General features: G+C 40.6%; 1 protein-coding gene across 3 annotated transcripts in view; it reads right to left on the bottom strand.

The window, feature by feature from the left end:
* RORA (RAR related orphan receptor A) overlaps positions 1 to 20,242 on the bottom strand; it is a 356,396-nt gene that overhangs the window by 103,946 nt on the left and 232,208 nt on the right. Inside the window, exon 1 of one of the 3 annotated variants that reach the window (XM_023228592.1) lies at positions 605 to 857. The exons of the other annotated variants lie outside the window; for them this stretch is intronic. Within the exon in view, the coding sequence (XP_023084360.1) occupies positions 605 to 635 (31 nt within the window). The 5' untranslated portion in view covers positions 636 to 857. Of the gene's footprint in view, positions 1 to 604; positions 858 to 20,242 lie in introns of those variants that run through there. 3 annotated transcript variants of the gene reach the window in all.

Raw genomic sequence — 20,242 nt, 5'->3', positions numbered from 1 at the left:
GGAAGTGGCCGCGGCGGGACACAGCGCGGGACACAGCGCGGACCTGCGGCACTTGCCCGGCCGGTGGCTGCTGAGACGCTCGGGACCGCAGGGGGAGGGCGCAAGGCCTGGGGCGCTGACCAGTCCTCGGGGATGACATCGCGACCGCGCGCAAGCACGGCCCTGCCCGGCCGCGGCGCCTCCCCGACCTAGGCCGGAGCTGTCCGGGGTGCGGGCCCTGAGGACCGGCCGCGGGCGTCCCCGGCTTCCTCTGAACTCCGCAGACCCTCCCCTTCCTTCCCGAAGCGCGGCGACTCCCGGCAAACTTTCTTTTGGGAGCCCCGCTGGGTGCCAGCGGACCCAGGAGACTGACAGGAGCCGGAGGGGGCAGCACAGGGGGATCCACCCCGTGCGCCTTTGCCCCCAATCGGAGACAGGCCGATCCCGTGGCCGGGCTCAGGTGGCTCCGCGGCGGTGGCCCAGAAGGCCCTGGCGGGGCCCCCGCGCCGAGCCCCGGGCAGTACGTGCGTTCGGGCAGGCGCGCCCACCCCTCCCCCTGCGCGCCCTCCTCCCCGCCCCCCGGAGCCGCCAGCCCACCCGGCCCCGGCGGGGCGCCCGGGCTCACCTTTCATCGCTGCAATCACAAAATACATCATTTAAGCCGCGGTGCGGAGAGCGCAGGGAGAGCGGATGGTCCGACCCCGGAGCCCCCTCTGCCGCCGCCGCGCCGCCGCCGCCCGAGCCACAGCAGCAGCTGCCGCAGCTGCCCGCCCGCCGAGAGCCATCCCGAGCCATAAGAGGCTCCATGTGACCGGCTGACATCACGGCCGCCGCTCTGTTTACACCGCGCCCCTCCGCTTCCTCCCGGGGCGGGAGGCGGGAGGCGGGAGGCAGGCGCGCCCCAGCGCCGCGCCCCGCCCCGCCCCCGCGGGCAGGTGAGCAGCAGCGGCGGCTCGGCTGGCCCACCCCGGCCGGGCCTGCCCTCCCGCGCCCCGGGCCCTCGCCCGGGCGCCCGCCTTCCCCTCGCCTTCGGGATCACCTGTGGCCGCCGGTCGCTTTTCTGCACGCAGCGCCCCGCGGAACGCGTCTCTGACCACTTTCTCCCCCCACTCAGTGGGGCAAGAGGCTCGCAACCCGACGCCACTCTCCCGCTGGCTTCCCGGAGCCCTTGGGGGCGATGAATGCGCCAGCTCGTTGGTGGAAAAGACAGGTTTGATCTGGGGAGCTACGGTCACCCTCATTTCCTAGAGCGCCCCAGCTCTAATCGGAAGGTGCGGCCCCCTCCTGGGCCGTGAAGAACGAAGCCACTGGGACGGTCTGGGGAGTGAAGTAAGCTCCTCCGAAGTCTTTCTGGAGAGACTCGGCCTGGGCAGGGGAACTCCGCCCACCCAACGCTCGGCAACCCTTGGATATTGGCAGTTATACCAATAACCAAGGTCCTGGTCTACACCTGTTCCCCCGATTCCTCTTCCCCGCGTCCAAGACCACTGATAACCTGCAAGGAGAGCCGGAAATTGTACGTGAAATCACCTAAATGAACTCCAGTTGCCAGCTGATTTGAGCCGCTCAATTCCCAGGCTCTTCCATATCTCTCCAGAGAACCCATCTACAAGTAGGAAAAGCTATCGTTTTCATACCCTAGAAATGAAACATTGTGGTATTTTTGACAGAAAATAAAGACTTCTAAAGGTGAACTTTGTACATTTTAACATGCAACTTTGTACATTTAGAGACTTAATTCCCTCTAAACTTTGAAGCTTACTTCTTTTTACTGTCCTTATGGAACTGTAAATCATGACGTTATTATTTTACAGATCAATCTCTTTACGATGAATTTCAGATGCTACGTACCCAGAATCTGCATTAAAACTTTGGTCAGGGAGTCTATAGTCCCGAGCATAACAGAAAAAATTCTGAAAAGCCAAGTTTGCGTACCTATTGCGGTTCCTTCACGAAATTTCATGCTGCTTTATTTTCTGTTGGTCTGTTTCCACTCACAACTTAAAAATCAGATGGCTATTAGCTGTTGCATTCATGATGATTAAACAAGGATAATTCTAGCATATTTTTTTCTCCATGTGAGTTGCTCTTGCCCCTGAGTTGGGCCACAATTTAAAACACAAGCAGATAATCAGCACTGTAGAAAACAAGGATTCATACAACACTCCCTCCCCAGCCCCCTTTCAAGGCAAAATTGAGGCTTTCAAACATTTATACAGCGCTCTGATTTAGAAGGTCAATAAAGTTCATTGTCCTTCAGTCAAGCCATGGCTTTATAAAAGTTTGATTTCAGATAAACTCATTGTAATACAGTTTTTTTCTTTTAGATTTTTTCCCCCAAATAAAACTACAAAGAAAATAAATTGTAAAAATGTGAACCCAAGACCTACCCATGTTAACTCAGCTGTTCAGCCATAGCAAAGTGGACAGGAGTTTCAAATGAATCAACCATACCCACTGTAATGTTTACAATTATGAAATTAAATCACACCATGTTCCTATGATGCAACTATATCTCCCAATGAGGCAACGCCCCTCAGTTACACTGACACCATCATTCAAATTTGGTGCTTCATTTCCCTTGTGTTAGCGACTAATGCCAAACTATCCTATAAGCAGGTCCCAGGTACAATTTTCTTTCTTTTGTATAGTTAAAGGATGGAAAACCATTGGAGATTGCATCCTCGTAAGTATGTTCTTCCATACTCAATGCAAATGAACCCAGATATACAACTCCGAGAATTCACAATGCTACTTTAAAACAGTATCCTGCTTTAGAAAACAATGTTTTCAAAATAACCAAATCTGTTAGCTCTAGCTTGCCTGTCAGACATCTGACTCCAAGGTGAATAGTCTGACATCACTAGTAATCAGTATTTATTTCCAGATCATTTCAAATGAAATCAGTCATTGGGGACAACACGTAATGTGACATCTGCTCCTGTAGTTACAAGTAGAATCATTCATTCTGTAGATATGTCCCCAATAGAAATATAATCTCAAGTACTTATCTGAAATATTTACACATTTATTCAATAAAGACATTTCCAGAATAATGTAATACTGACCTTGCCCTTTAGTGATGTATTTCATTCACTTCCTACAACTAATAAGCAACAGAATTTCAGATATGAAGTCCTAACCTTCCAATGTAGCTAGATGCTATTTGTAATACATGCCTCTATTAAATGTCTTCAGCTTTTAACCCAGGTTATATTACTGTTCTTTATCTTAACACAAAGCTCTTTGAGAGTAAAAACTAGAGGCTGCTTTTTTTTTTTTTTTAACCACTCAAAATGCACATTTTCTATGACATTATAAGGTCCCAACCAAACAGATCAGTCAGGAGTAAAAGGGAACATCTCCCATATTGAAGGGACATCTCCCTTCAGTAATACCAAATTGGAGCCATAAATGATACATTTTAGCACAAACTTTTACCCACTGTATATTAAAATACAATCATGTAAAAAGTGGGCATGGTGGCACATGCCTGTAATCCCAGCACTTTGAGAGGTCAAGGCGGGTGGATCACTTGAGGTCAGGAGTTCAAGACCAGCCTGGGCAACATGGTGAAATCCCATCTCTACAAAAATACAAAAATTAGCCAGGCATGGTGGTGCATGCCTGTAATCCTAGCTACTACTCGTGAGGCTGAGGCATAAGAATTGCTTGAACCCAGGAGGTTGAGGTTGCAGTGAGCCAAGATCACACCACTGCACTCCAGCCTGGGCGACAGAGCAAGAATCTGTCTCAAGGAAAAAAAAAATATACAATCATAGAAATACAATAAAACATTAAAATGCAATAAATATGTAGGAATAATTGTCTGGATTTTATTAAACAAATGCTTATGAGTGCCGACTGTAAGGGAGAACACCGTGCTAAGGAATATATTCTTTCTTTTTCTTTTTACAAAGTATTCTGGAAAAAAAAAAAAAGTAAAGTAAATATTGCTTACATTGAAGATAATTAAACAGAATGGGACTTCTTTACCAGGAATGGGAGTTTGTTATATATTAATTTGCAGCTCAAAGGTTTCTGTTGGCTAATCTTAGAAAAAGAAGGCATACAACATACTTATAAACACATGCAACTCATCTCAGAGTCCCTCAGGATGGTCATAGCCCCACGTGCTGTTCCTGTGTGCTGGGTTCCACATTCAATCTGTCATTTAGCGAGAAAGTAGACAGACACTTCTAAAGCCAGGTTGTTCCCAAAAACACCTCGGGGAAAAGACTGGTGCATTTTTGTAGGAGTCTAGACTGGAGTATTATTAGTAAATTGGTGCCAATCTTCCTATGTTACAGGTTACATAAATGATACTTGACTTTATAAGAGTATATTTTGTTTTTCACCACACAAGTTCTGATCTCATAATTTGCCACCCCAAATCACAGATATAATGCTACTGGGGAGAATGACAAACCAGTGGACTGGCAAATTTATCACGAATCTGCAAGTGGCTCCTAGGACAAAGGTGATTTCAAAGTTTGCTGATGCATGTGAGGCACAGCATTTTGGTTTTGTCTCACCCAGGCCCTGCGTCTCTCTCTCCAGTGTACGTCTGCTTGCTAATTCAATTAATTTCCTTATAGCTGAACAAGAAAGGGATCAGTGAAAGGTTAATGTGGTCCTAGGCAGCTTGATTTAATGGAGTCCTTAGCCACCACTGCACTGTGACCTTTAGGAGTTGAGCCATTCTGGTTGACATAGAGCCAGGGGACCAGGTTTCCCATAAACCAAATAGGGTCAGACCCAGAGAGTTCTAAAGCAAGGATACTTGGGAAGCTATGGACATGTCACAAACTAACCTAGAAGAGATCACAGCTTTACTTAAACTGGAGTCCAGAAGGAGCCAGTTTCTCATAAAGGAACACTTACAAATGGAGTAATACTGGTGACACCCAGGAGCCAACAGTAAGACAAGGAGCTCTGCTATTTATGAATGTAAAGAGGGAGGGGACAAGTGCATTAATGTGGTTTATCTGCCTTTTTCATGATTTTGAAACAAATATAGATGTAGATTGAAATATGCATGTAGGTATACATATGCATAGTCCATGAAATATGGGTGAAATAAACTACATTTGGGTGGCAAGAGACACCCACAATTTTACACACTCACATCCACCCCCTCCACACGTATTTCTCATAATCAGCCATACTTACTGAGTAGGTATTATACTGACACTGTGATGGAGAATCGAACAAGAATAAGACAGTAGCTCTGATCTTGAGAAGGTCACAAATCAGCTGACCTGTGCTCTGAAAACCGTAGAGTTCCATGAGTTGGTCCGAACATTCCTAAAGGTGTACCGTGTCTGGCTGCCCATTGAAAAGATGTTGCACAGCACTCTGCCACTCACTAACAGTTGACAGATGACTGCAAATCATGAGTGTGGCTATTAGTGTAATGGGATGTTGGAGGTGAAAGATTTGACTGATGGAGACAATGGTGCAGGGCTTCTGGGGTTTCTGGAACCATGTATTTCATATACCTATTAGGAAATTCAGAGGACTGGCTTATGTTTTGTAATCATCACAATAAGGAAAAGGGTAAAGTTCACAGGCATACAGAGCTGAGCAACCTCCACAGAATAGGCAGGTGGCAGGTGCCTCACTACACACACACCAGCCAAGGCAGGAAGGGGAGAAATGCAAACCAAGGCCAAGAGGGACCTCCATTCCTTTATGTCCCCATGTTGTGCCCTCACCGCATTCCTATACCTGGCTGTGGAACAGGCCATTCACGAATATATATATATTCCACCTATATATATATAGGTAAGTGAACACAAGAAATACAAGTGAACTCAGAATCTGGAATCCTGGGTCCAAGATAGTTTCACACTTGTCATTAGCTTTCTACATCACATCGGGCAAGTCATTTTACCTTTGAGGACATCAGTCTCCTCAACTGTAGCCTGACGGAGTAGGAACTGACGGCAACGGGCCCCTACAACTCGAACATTCTGTGACTGCTTTCAGAATCACTCTCCATCCACTTTTCAGGGACACTTTCTTCCCTTTCTCTGTACTGTGCCATGTCTGCTTACTTCTCCAAGAAGCCTTCTTTGTTTGCTTGAACTCCATGGTATGGTGGAATGGGCTTTGGCATTGGATGAAGTTGGGCTCAAAACCAACCTACATCCCACTCACTAGCTGTATGAGCTTGAGCAAACCTTTGTTTCACCATACAAGGAGAGTAGAGCCTTGTAGGGTCAATAGGAGGATTAAACAATATACAGAAAGGAAAAAGTGATATCTCTCAGTAGAGCTTACAAGTGGAACTGCCATCACCACCCCATCAGCCCCTACACTGTTGTATACACAGAGCCTGTGCCTGACATAAAATGTTGACCGTTAATCGCAATTTGTTGAAATGTTTCTCAGCATGCACTTTTGCTGAGCGTTCTACAATTTTGAAACTCGTGTGTGTGTGTGTGGTGTATATGAAACAAGTACAGTCGACCCTTGAACAACACAGATTTGACATGTGTAGGTTCACTTATACGAGAATTTTTCTTCCACTTCTGCCACCCCTGAGACAGTAAGACTAACCCTTTTTTCCTCCTCAGCCTACTCACCGTGAAGACGATGAGGATGAAGACCTTTATGACAATCCACTTCCACTTAAATGAATAGTAAGCATACTTTCTCTTCCTTACGATTTTCTTAATAACATTTTATTTTTTCTATGTTACTTTATTGTAAGAATACAATATATAATACATACAACATACAAAATGCATGTTAATTGATTGCCTATTTTATTGGCAATGCTTCTAGTCAACAGTAGGCTATTAGTAGTTAAGTTTTGGGGGATTCAAAAGTTATATGCAGATTTTTTTACTACAAGGGGGTCAGCACTTTTAACCCCTACGTTGTTCAGGGATCAACTGTATTTATTAAGCACCTGCTAAGTATTGAGGACACAAAGATGGATAAGAATTAAATTGCCCATTGGCCTAAGAGGCCCTGTGGTCTAGCAGACCTTTTGTGTCTTATTTCCTGTAGGAGAGGAAGTTCCCATACAATGAGCAATGACTAAACACCTTCTGTGTGCATTACACTGTGCTAGTATGTGAAGAGGAAGGGACAAAGATCAAGACATCAGTCTATCCTTCAAGGAGCTTGCAATCTAGTAGGAAAATAAATGCAGTGCTTATAATGTAAGGCAGAACGTGTGGCACATACTCGAAGTGTTCCAGAAATAAAGTACTATGTAAGTCAAGAATAAGAGCGGTTACTATGTGCAGGGTTCATCTGAAACTTTAAGAGAAGAACTTCATGAAGGAGATTTGAGTTAGACCTTGAAGGCCAAATCACATCTTGGTGGATAGAAGTAAAAATGAAAAGCCTCTCAAAAGGAGAATAGAACACAGTTGTAAAAGTACAGGCTGGGTGCTGTGGCTCATGCCTGTAATCCCAGCACTTTCGGAGGCCAAGGTGGGCAGATCACCTGAGGTCAGGAGTATGAGAGCAGCCTGGTCAACATGGCGAAACCCCATCTCTACTAAAAATACAAAACTTAGCTGGGTGTGGTGGCAGGTGCCTGTAATCTCAGCTACTCGGGAGGCTGAGGCAGGAGGACCACTTGAATCCGGGAGGCAGAGGCTGCAGTGAGCCGAGATCATTCCACTGCACTCCAGCCTGGGTGACAGAGCAAGACTCTGTCTTAAAAAAAAGTAAAGAAAATAAAAGAACACAGTTGTAAAAGTGCAGAGACAGAAAATGCATTTCTCACTAAAGGAAACTAATAGTGAGCATTTACCATAGATAAAATACAGATAAGAAGGGGAGAAGGCCCAAAACGTAGGTTGTAGCTATTTCTCCTGCCTTCCCTCACAGTGCCCAGTACAGAGCTCTGCAAACTATACACGTTCAGAGAATGATTTTTGAAAAAATAATTGGAAGTAGAGGAAGGGAATTGTGCTTCAGAAAATAAATCTCTTTGCAGCTTGCCTATTTCAGAGTCTTATTGTAAGGATTAATAGTTGGTTTGATAGTCATAAAGTTAAATTACACTTAATAAAACACAGACAGCAAAAGAGTTCCACATCACAGCACACCGAGGAAGAATAAAACTGGAAATGGATGTTATTTCATCAGAGTGAAAAGCTAAGCAGAGCATTTTAGGATGAACAAGATAAATGGAATGTTATTTGATTTTGTATCTCATCCATTTCAGTTCTGAAAATTATCTGAGACAGTTCTATTAATATAGATGCTTCATATATAGGCCATATTTTATTTTTTAAAGAACTATCTTAAAAATATATTTTCAAATAATGGAGAAAAGATAAGCGGTTACAGATGGTTTTCCCTATTTGTGTCATGCATGATCAAGGACTGCAGAATAACGTGGGCTTCATTGGGAAATCCAAATCTCGCGGCTAGGAGCGTTCCAGGAGCAAATGCTGGCATTATTTTGCTTTCACAGGGAAAATATGTTCCTGTTCAGTCAAGCAAAGTAATCAATTATTCTGCATTATGAAATACTCATTTTATAACTATTGACATTTCAGACAGTTGTGTCACATGTCAATAGTGGTTTTGATGCTCACATTTAAGCTCCAGCTTATAGGATGGGATTCATCCGGGCTGACAGTGTCTGATCAGAAGTCTATTCTCTGCTCTCAGAAGTCCATCTATTATTTATGTCCAGTCCTACACTGTGGCAGTCTGTTGTGAGCGCTAAAACAAGAATAGATTTGGGTATTTTTTTGTTTTAATAAAAAAGGTTAAAATGTTCTCAGTATATTAGATCCACATTTTAAAAAGTCAATCTTCTCTTAAAAACTCTTCCTACATTTTGTAAGACAGAGGTAGATTAAATTAGGCTTTCCAGTCAGAAGTTCCAAAATTCATGTTAGATTTTTAGCATCTAGTCAAGCCTTGTGTCCCCCAAAATAATTTTGTGAAATCAAAATGGCTTTCCAATCATTGTATAATACTGTTACTGTTCCTGCTACTACCTATCCTACTGGTTAACCATTCCTTGGAACTTCTTGCGTTGATTTTATGCTCTTTTAAAAAATCATTTCATTTACTGAAAAACATTCTGTACTTTTATTACATTCATTTTACAGATGAGGAAACTGGGACACAGAGAAATTAAGTGACTTGTCCAGGATGACAGGGCCAATAACTGGTGGAACCATAAGAAAAAAATCCATGTACACTGATTCTAGCATGTGCAGTCATAAACATTATGCTGCAACTCTCAGAAATTGAATTATTTTTTCCTTCAATTCAACACTACTTAGTATTTTGAAAATAGCAAGCTGACTTCTCCAGAAATCAAAAAGTACTACCCTAATAACATCTAGGCATGTGTGCGAGAAATTCTTTTATCACTGGCTTCTGTAATTGAGCAAGGTTAGCATGTGTCATTATGAATTATTGCACAATTTAGTAAATTATTTAATTACTACTAATGAGGAAACATACTGTACATGGTTGTAATTATCCTGTTGGAAAACAATGTTGCCATTTGTACATTTCAGAAACACTTGCTACATAGTAAATTAACTCTTGAGGGAAGTTTATTTTGTATTTTGGAATAATCAAACAACTCTAAATGTTGTTAATGGATGTTAGATAGGATTACAAGGAAACTAAAAAATACACAAACCAAAGCTGACATCCCTAAAAGACTCCAAACAAATAACATCTGTTAGAAAGGTAAAAAATAACGATTTCGTAGTTCACAATACTCTACAGAAAAAGCACAAGATATATTTACTGTTTTACTTTTCCAAATTGTTTCACTGTTGCTCTTTTCATAGTTTTTGCAACATATATAATATAGCAATTTGTTCACCTACTTTAATCACCCAACAAATGGCTTTGATAGCACAATAATCTTAAGCAGAGCCATTTATTTTCAATGTACTTTGAGTAAACTGTTGTCTACGTTTATTAAGTGACTGTAGGATGCATAGTCTTGTTAGTTACAAAAGAACACAGTACATACATAGCCTTGGGATGTTTTGACAACACATGTTAAGTAAAATATAGGTAAAAAATTTTCAAAATATAATACAAGTGAGAAAGAGTGACTTGTTTGTGTTAGCTACAGTATACATTATTGAGAAACTCCTGATATGCATTATTGAATTTGTTGTAAAGCCTTAAGTACAGTAATAGTCTCAGAAAGCCCAACTCGCCCATTATTTCAAAGGTTAGGTACATGTTACATGGTGAAACTGACTTTCATAAACTAGAATGCAATGGTGATTTGATTTACAACATCTTTGCTCCTTGAAATATAACAGAGGTGATGTAGCAAAGCCATTATAAACAAGGAAGAATAAAAAAGGGAAATGTCAGAGTTCAAGACACTCAAAGAGGGCATATGGTAAGTCTCTATGCGTCCAAGAACACGAACAGTTAAACTTTCTGTTTCTGACAGTTGCCTATCATTAAATAATCATATACAAGCAAGATAAGTGATATTATCATATTTGCTCTGTTGTCATGTTTATTATATTATCCCAAGGTCAACTGCCATTTAACTGCGTGATCCAAATCAAACAAAAGTTTTGTCCTCTTATGAATAATGCATATATTGGAATCATATTATGATTTGCAGATTTTAGCACTTGTCAAAAAAGCAGTAAGGAACTGTTTCCTGTCACCATGTTAGATTTAGGCACAACAAAACAAGGGAAAAGAAAACATGTTTTATATGTTCAGAGAGATCACTGCTCAATTTGCAGTATAATGTAAATTACTACATAGTGGTTATTTTACACTAACAGTATTTTATCAACTAGAACTACTGTAAAACATATAGGGTGCTCTCTATTTTAATGGTATTTTCTGATGTCACCGTGTCAAACTAGAAGAATTGCACTTTGATTCGTCTTTCAGATCCCAGTTTTTTAATCTCATTAAAACGTAATTTACATATCGGAAAACTCCCCCTTTTTAGGATACAGGTCTTTGAGTTTTGACTAAGGCATTGAATTGTGTAACCACCAACACAATCAAGACACAGAACAGTTCTATCCACTCTCCCCCAATATTGCTCTGTGCCCCTTTACAGCTAACCCTCCACCCCAAATCCTGGCAACCAGAGATGTTTTCTGTCCCTACAGCTTTGCCTTTAAAGAATATTATTTCAGTGGAATAGTATATTATGGAGCCTGTTGACTGGTTTCTTCCACTCAGCATAAAGCATTTGAGATTCATCCCGTGTTGTCGAGTGCAATAATTTGCTCCGTTTTATTGTTGAGTAATATTCCATTCCACAGTTTGTTTATTCATTCCCCAACTGAAGGATAGTCGGGTTGTTTCCATTTTATGGCAATCAAAAATAAAGCTGGTATAAATATTCATGGTACAGGTGGTGGTGTGAACCTACATTTACATTTATATTGGTAAATACCTAGGAATGGGACTGTTAGATCCTCTGGGGTGGATGTATACATTTAATTATACTAAATGCTTGATGGTTTCCAGAGTAGCTGTGCCATTTTGCATTCCTATCAGCAATGTATGAGAGTTCCAGTTGCTCCATATCCTCTCCAGCACGTGGTGGTGTTGAATATTTATCCATTCATTGTTGATTTTGGTTCTTCAAAATAGTTGAGTTCTATAAAGTTCCCAGGAACACCGAATTTTAAAAGACAAAATTATTCCTCCTAGAGGAGATACAGGGTTAAGTTTCTGTGAGTCTGTGCTCATAACTTTTTGGTCAACCAATCCATATATAACTTTGTTTTATGTGTATTTCCATTTAAAGACATCTTATTTAGTATGTATTGTTGATTCAGTAACATTGCACTGGCAGCCAGTGCGGTATAACTCATGGCTAGAGAAAGCTTATGTAACATATTGTCTCCATTAAGACACATCACAATCTTCTCGCGCTTGAACACTAGACAGCACTTCAGCAAGCACTGTGCTTGGGGATCATTTTAAACAGTGAGACTACCAACCAAAAACACAAACAGGGTGGGGCATGGTGGCTCACACCTGGGAGGCTTAGGTGGGTGGATCACCTGAGGTCCGGAGTTTGAGACCAGCCTGGCCAACATGGTGAAACCCCATCTCTACTGAAAATACAAAAAAATTAGCCGGGTTTGGTGGTGTGCGCCTGTACTCCCAGCTACTTGGGAGGCTGCGGCAGGAGAATCGCTTGAACCCGGGAGGCGGAGCTTGCGGTGAGCCGAGATCACATCACTGCACTCCAGCCTGGGTGACTGAGTGAGACTCTGTCTCAAAAAAAAAAAAAAAAAAAAAAAAAAAAAAAAAAAAAAAAAAAAAAAAGCACGAACATTAGAAAAATATGGCATTGAATAGACTTTAAAAAGGACACCTGTTTATAATATGACAACTGAAACAAGAGGGCAGAACATCACCTCAATGGACCTCCGTGGGGAACCTGTTCCAGGACGCTGTGTGCACATACTTGTCTGCCAATGACCGCATAGCCAGTGTTGATTCTGGGGTTATAAATAAATTTTAGTGAGTATGCAAATTTGTAAACACAAAATCCTCCAGTAATGTGAACGGACTGACCTTGTTTATCTGCTTATTTTTGCCATTCTATGGTCTAAGTTTAAATGTCACTGCCCTATAGACATTTTGTTCTTCTCTTTCTGTAAACCTGATTCGTCACCCTCTTTTCAAATCATTTGTTATCTTTTCTGCCTTCTTCTTTAGACTCTGTACACTAGAGTCAGGAAACATACCTGCCTATTCACCATTGTATTCCTTATATCATTAAGGCTTACCGTAGTGCCTGGCATACACAGACGTTGAGTAAATATTTGTTGAATCAGTGAATACTTCTTTGGAAGTAGCATATATGGAAGAAAAAGCACTGGAATTGGAGTTGGAAAATCTGGTTTTCCATTTTAGTTCCAACAGTGGCTTTGTGATTGGTGACAAGTTACTTATATTCTTTGAGCTTCGATTTCCTCTCCTGGACAACCGAAAAGCTAACACCTATCTTTATAGATGTTTTTAAGATCTTAAAAGTCAGGCAATAAACATGAAAACCATTAGTATCTGGCACACTGTTGATACTCAATAATCACTGGATTGGAGTGGTTTATGACCTACCACTAGACATTTATAACTGTATGAGCAATATAAAATGTACTAACAAACAGTGTGAACAGTAAGTTTATTTGGACATATAGATAGTGCTAACTCTCCATGTATTTGGCATTATATATACTCAGAGCACCCAAATAATTAAGATAATTTTTCACTTTAGAAGTAGATCTTTTGTTATTCTGTCAACCTAGCTATGTTCTTCAGCCTCAAAGGTTCTACACACTACATACTATGTACATGTCACCATAAAAACTGATAATTTGTCTACTCCATTTCAAAAAAAAAAAAAATCCTGAATGTTTAAAAGCAATTCTTCAGTAGTGTAGTTAGAATTTGTACTCTCTGGAAACAAGATTTTTTTTGTTTCAAACACTCCTAGACAAACAAGGACATTTAGTTAAGAAGCTTATTATGATTCTGTCTGAAATGCTTTCTTACAAAAACCTATTGTATCCCTTAAGATTTCAAGGCAATAAAAAACCAATAATTTTTATAAAACTATGTCAATCTTCCCGCGTATAACTAAGGCTAACAACATAATCTAAATGTTAAAATATAGTGGAAAAGAAACTACATAAACAATGCATAAGGTTACTTCACTCAAAATTTATACAAATGTTTTTCTTACAAAATTACGATGATCAGATATGATTAATGATACTATTTAAGATTATTGGTCTTTAATAGAGGCAAAACATGATGACTCACTGACAAAGCAAGCTAATAGCAGGGAGGGAGAGATGGAAAGTTTGTATATTTGATTACAAAGCAGAACAGATAAGTAAAACCACATAATCAATAATGATTATATTATACGAAACTTTCATTGTTTCCTAAGTTACATTTATATTAACTTTTCTGGAGACGACATTTTTAAAACATATAAATTGGCATTGAGAACCTGGCAACAGTTCTAAATCAAACATACGGTTTAAAACATCATTTGCCGACAGGCATCCTCCAAGTGTTTTCCGCAGAGGCACATCACTTCAGATTATTCCCAGGCTATTTTAAATGATCTTGGACAGGGCTACTGAATGACTTGTCAGCGAACAGGAAAACATTATGACACCACTTCTCCAGATTTCTTCCCAGAACATGAAATATTTGGGATCGTTCTAATTGAATCAAGGCTAGCTTGAAAAAACAAGTTAAGCTTCACTTTAAAGCTTTCAGTTTTAACTGGAGGAATGCTTCTAACATATGGCAGCTGGGCTCTGACTCACAGCAACCTTCAAATTCTGGCCAAAATGTCTGTTTCCTGAGATTGTGTCTGATATGCCTGTGCATCCCTGGTGGGGCCCAGCGAGCATTCGGTAAATGCTATTGTTGGAACGAATGAATGAATAAAGGGCTCCTAATTATGAGCTACAAATTCTTCCAGCAACAAAATAATCCCATAGGAAAGCTGCAATGTACTTGGAATTGATATCTACGAAGAGTTCTATTTTCAGCTCCTTTACAAATTATTTTTATCATTTATGCTCAACTTGGTCTTTCTTGTTTTTTTTTTTTTTTTTTTTAAACCAAGATGTGAAAAGCACAGAAGCATTTTCTAGAACATGAAAGACCAGTATACTTTGTAGAAAGTTTCATTTGTATGTAGCTTGTGTGTGATAAATTATTTTTAAATCTCAGTTAATCATCATATATTTTCTTGGAGCAGACTTTGGGTGAGGCACTACGTGAAATGTTTGAAAAAGATAGTTAAAAGGATAAAGTCCTATTCTTGAATGTGCACCAAAAATTGTAACTAACACTAGTAGAAGGTACACAGTTTCCAGTAAGGCAAGTGGTTATCTAAAGAAATACTAACTTAGAACTGCTATCAGAGAAGTATAAACAATTGCTATAATACTTTTCAATCAGACATCTCTCACATGAAAGCCTTGTGAGATGGAAGATAGAAGCCGAAAAAACAGAAAAGAAAAAAGAAAAGAAAGAAACAAAGATCAGCAAAGATACCACTAAAACTCCAAGAACCAAAGTTTGTATATGTGCTTTAAAAAGCATCCCTTCGATATTTACTCCGAGGCTCTTTTCTCTCGTGTAAGACATAATTCTGACAACCTTGATATCTGAACTTCCAGTATACAGGAGATAGCTTAGAAGCACAACAGAGACTTGTGCTCATAGGCGCAAAGAGAGACAATAAATATTGAAGGAAGAGATTTTTAAAAATGATAAAAAGTTAGACATAAGAACTCAAAAAGTAAGGCAGCATGGAGCCATTTAGCATAGGGGCAAAGAGCCAGCCACACCTGCCGAGTTTCTGAGTGCATCCTGTATTACAGCATACTGTACACACTATCGTAATGAATGGTTATAATGACTTTGAATCATGAAGGACGTATTAACCCACGAACTCTAAGAAGATAGGGACTTACATAATATATTTTGAAAGCTCCCTTTCCCCCTATAAAGTGATATAGTTTAGGCACTAATAGAAACATGCTGCAGAAAATTAATTTTTTTATAATTTTATCATTTTCTGATAATGCCTTGAATGTGTGATATGGTATACATACCTAAAATAATAACCCTAACTATGTAAGACCTTACACTCAAGGACTTAGGTGTTCCTGTTTCAGTAAGCTATGTTCTGAAGCACACAGGAAAAATAAAGAGTGTTCCATAAGAGGCTACCTGCATTATACACAGGTATTTTATTTAATTCTAATATTAGCCAAATATCAATAAAGTAAAAACTCTTTAAACAGAACCCATTCCCCCCTATTTAAAGCTAGAATGTTTTTGTAAATATTTACTTGAATGATGAGTGTTCAGGGCTCAAGTTTAAATATATATCATTCTGTGAAGGTATTTGTTGCAATTGCTATTTATACAATAATGTTTAACCTGCCAGAATTCTGGAGAAAGAAAGATTAGCAGTTAAAGCAAGTTCAATGGGGGAAAAAAGAAGAAAGCCACAGACACAACTTGGCGTTGTTTCTATTCAGTGCAGGTGAAGTGACAGGTTTTGAAAAGTACGCTTTATCCATGCACACACATGATACCGATACCTTTTTCATGGCTGCAACAATTCTTTTTCAAAACTGCTAGCCTGTTTCCAAGGCAGCTGCAAAACATCCATGAAAACTAGTTAATTTGTTAGAGGCATGGAAACTGCTGCCTCTCCACCTGCCAGGCTAGATACACATTGTACAGACTCTACAATGGCAAGAGCTGAGGGTCCTGAGATAAATTTTCTCGGCTCCTGCATAGACGGAGGAAAGGGAAGTTATTGCTGAGAATACCCTGGACGTGGACGCGGAGATCAGATGCTTTTGGGTGTTCTGTCTCTTTCACTCCACATATTGTCCTGGAAGCAGAATAATACTTTTTGTATTAAAGTCACCATGGCCCCCTCCAAGTTGCTTTTACATTTTGTTGTTATTATCATTATGTTGTTGTTAATGAGAATGCAGCTGAAAGGCTAAATTTGACACTTAAACAAATGGCCAAAAATCCGGCAGGCAGGAATCATCCCCACTCACAGATGGGGTAAGTGAAGCTCAGAGAGGCCTCTGGCTCAGCGGATCACACCGCTGATGGCAGAGCTGGGGCTTGAACGGGGGTTTCTGACTCCCACTCTAGTACTCACTACATATTGCAACATGCTAAGTATTGAAAACTGATTTCCTGTTCCTGAAGAATTTATATTTTGAGAAACACATGTTGGCAAGTGTAAGGAAAGTTTTCCATGGTAGGACTTTGAAAAGGAAACACGACGCTATTTTTTACTTCTCCTTCAGAAGATTTTTTTGTCACCACTTCTATCTTTCTTTCTGTTCATACATTTTTATATTATCTAATCATTCCTGCCACAAGTGACCATTTACATGGCTCTTCAACAACATGCCACCAATAAATCACCAAACACATTGCAATAAATCAGGCCTCATGACAATCTACAGTAAACCAGATCATATGATGTTGGGCATATACCAAGCCTGGTCATTTGATGGGGGTTTTACAGCCTCTGGTCCTTTCTGTGTGACCGAGAAACGCACACAGTTTACAAAGGGCCCCGGGGTCTATCATGACATTGGCCTTAGAAGTTAAGAATATACTTGCAGTTATGTCTCTTCATTTTTATGGCCCAGTATTTCATTAATTTCATTAAATCTTTCTTGTACATTTTAATATTTCATCCATTCACATGGTGGGGAGGTCTAGGCAGGCTGATTCATATTTGCTTACCAATAGCAGAAAGGAGGGGTTCCTATGATTAAGTCTAAAACTGACCTCCTTCCACACTTAAGGGATTATCATTTGGCATCTCTGCTCCAAATGGTTGCTTTTAACACCATTTGCTTGGTATGAAATGCTGAATTAATTTAGAAAAGAACCATGATTAGGTACTAGGGCTTTTGAATGAAAACGTGAAATACTTAATTAGGCAAAATGACATGGAACATTAATGGCAAGGATTTTAGAGGGAACAAAAATGTGGCAGCCTTAGGGTTAAATGACTTTTACATAAAGTCTCAGGTATAGAGAATGACAGACCCAGGAATAAAATCCTCAATGTCTCATACCTGCTCAATGTTCTGATCATTTGGTCACACTCTAGGAAGAGACAATAAATACATATCTGTGGAAAGTCCATAAGATGGAAATGAGGTGGCCTACCTTTCATCATTTGCAATGATCACAGACAAAGCCATTTATAAAAATACCTGCCATAACAGAAGCCGCCGCATCTCAACCCAAAACGGGAAGACACAGAAGAGGTTGATAAAAATGAAATCATGATACACGAATCCTCATCCCATCACCAAAGTGGTTGCCCAAAGAGGGGTCTCCACGGTTGCCTGATGAAAGGCACAAATCATGGACTACCCACTGAGACAGTGGGGACAGAGAAGTGAGGGAATGGCCTCTTCTTCAGAGGGCTGAATGGCTGGACTCTGTCGAATGAATAGATAGCACCATTGCAGAACAGACAGTGGAGATGAAAGTGGGAGCCAATGAAAACAGAAGCAGGGAGGAAAACCATCAAAGGCGTGAAAAAATAACAAAAGTCCAAGGACTGATGTGATGAGCACCCACATGCTAAAATTGCAGCTCGAGAGAGCCGTTTGAAGCTGCTAAAGAGATTTAATACAATCTGGAATGAACAGAAATTGCCATCAAATAGAACAGAAGGGCCACCAAGAGACCTTAAGGAAGGGCAACCTAATGGAATGTGAGCCCTGCAAAGAGCTCACGTGGCAATGTCCTTTTGAACATCTCAATCATTCTAAAGTGTCGTGTAAGTCACACACACACACACACACACACACAGTCCAGGGTCTGTGGGGAATTTTGATGGGAGGTGCTCATCAAAAGTCTTAAATAATGCAAGGCAATGGCAATCCATCCGATCTTCCACTCTGAGGACCAGGAGCAAAGAACAGACGCAGGTTTCATCAAAGCAGCCTCTAATCTTTCTAGCACATCTGCAATGTCCATCTCACCAGGGGTGACCCTCTGAGTGAACTTTGGGAGAGATGTGCTCTTTGGTTTTGTCTGGGTTGCAGTTTAATTCAGCAGGAAGCGGGCTGTGGCTGGGAACCACAGCACAAAGAAAATCACGGTAAGGAGGTGAAAAAATGCAGGACTGATCGACAATAAGTGAGATGAAATAAATGACTGGTAGTTTTCTATGAGACCAGCAGAAGAAAAATATATATGTATATATGATAGGTGATCACTTTTAAGGCTCGTTCCCAGTTGCTGTTACTAAGTAGGCACTGATAGAAACAGCACAATTGAGCAATAACACTGAGATCAGAGAGAGAGAGAGGGAGAGAAGGAAAAAAAAAAACAAAACACGAAAGGATCAGAGTCTCTTTAGGACAGTGTCCAATCCAGGGCAACCATCCAAATAAAAACTTTGAATTTCATTCAAGTGTCATGTGGATAAATTGCATTGTAGAGATAAAAGATAGAGACTTTAGAAAATGATTCTGTTTTCATGCAGATCATTGTCGATAACTCCTCAGGACTGACAGTGTTTTGGTTTGTGCAAGGTAGAAAAATCAGAAGATAATAAAAAGTTCGTAGTAGATAAAGCTAAGAAGTCATGTCACCTAAAGTGTATGGGCCAGTGGTGTTTCCTAATTTCAAACAAAGGGAGAAAGAATGTATTCTAAGTAGGGACAAGTTAAAGGGAGTTTGCATTTGGAGGTAAATAAAATTTCTGTTCCCACTCAATTATCTTCACTCTGCCAGGATGGGTATTATTACGTAGACAGTGGGGAATGGAAAATTCTTTCCTCTTGAATGTGTTCAGTCTCTCAGACCTCAGAAGATCTCCAAGGGAACCTCCGTAGCAGGAGAGGCTAGACCTTTGTTTCAATATCTTCTGTCCCTAACCCTTGGTTGTTCATTTCATATCCTACCATGTTTCCAGCACTGAATCACTCCCACAATAGGATATGAGTAGAATGAAAAAGGGATTCGATTTGCCATAGCTTTAACCTTCCTTAAAGTCTTCTGTGTTTATGTACTATGAGTTTTCTAGCGATATGAAAATGCATCTTTTTAATAATTCTATTCTGCATTTTGTCTTGGTAGGAAGCAAAATCAACATCTATCTTTACCTCAAATAATCTTGAGTTTCGCAAAAAAAAAGGTGGAGTCTTCTTTGCACGAGGAGTCTAGAGAACTCTTAGCACCTAGTAGGTGCTCAATAAATTCCAGTCAATACGCAGGGCTCCTTTCCTCCGACAGCTGGCCATAGACACAAGCTGCTTTGGGAAACCTGATGGAGAGACCCGCCTTTCTGGCAGAGCCATCCTCACTCTTTCATCACTGCACTCAAAGATATTACTGATGTTGGTCCTCTGGTTTTGCTGCTTTTTTCCTCTGACTGGACTAACTGAGTCTACTCTGCTCACTAGCTGCCACTTCAGAATCCTGTCACGCAGCGGAAGGCCAAAGGACATTTTCCCCTAAGTCCTTTTAACTTCCTGGCATTCCGTTTTTCAACCCCACATTAAAGGTGCTGATGTTTCATCCTAGTCCTACCAGCCAATGGGTGGCCTCAAGTTAGACTAGGCAGGGCTTCTATCGGCTCTTTCCCTGTTGGGCACAGGGAGAAGGAACCCAGAGAAATGTTTCCTCAAGCTCATTTTCTAATTTTTCCTTGGATGCTATCACTGAAGTTCTGAGATCATGTATTAAGAAACAGACACAT

Source organism: Piliocolobus tephrosceles, chromosome 6 (assembly GCF_002776525.5).
Source record: "Piliocolobus tephrosceles isolate RC106 chromosome 6, ASM277652v3, whole genome shotgun sequence".
In the NCBI taxonomy this organism is placed as follows: Eukaryota; Metazoa; Chordata; class Mammalia; order Primates; family Cercopithecidae; genus Piliocolobus; species Piliocolobus tephrosceles.
The sequence above is the reverse complement of the archived record's forward strand: the minus strand, read 5'-3'. Positions and strand labels throughout refer to the sequence as shown.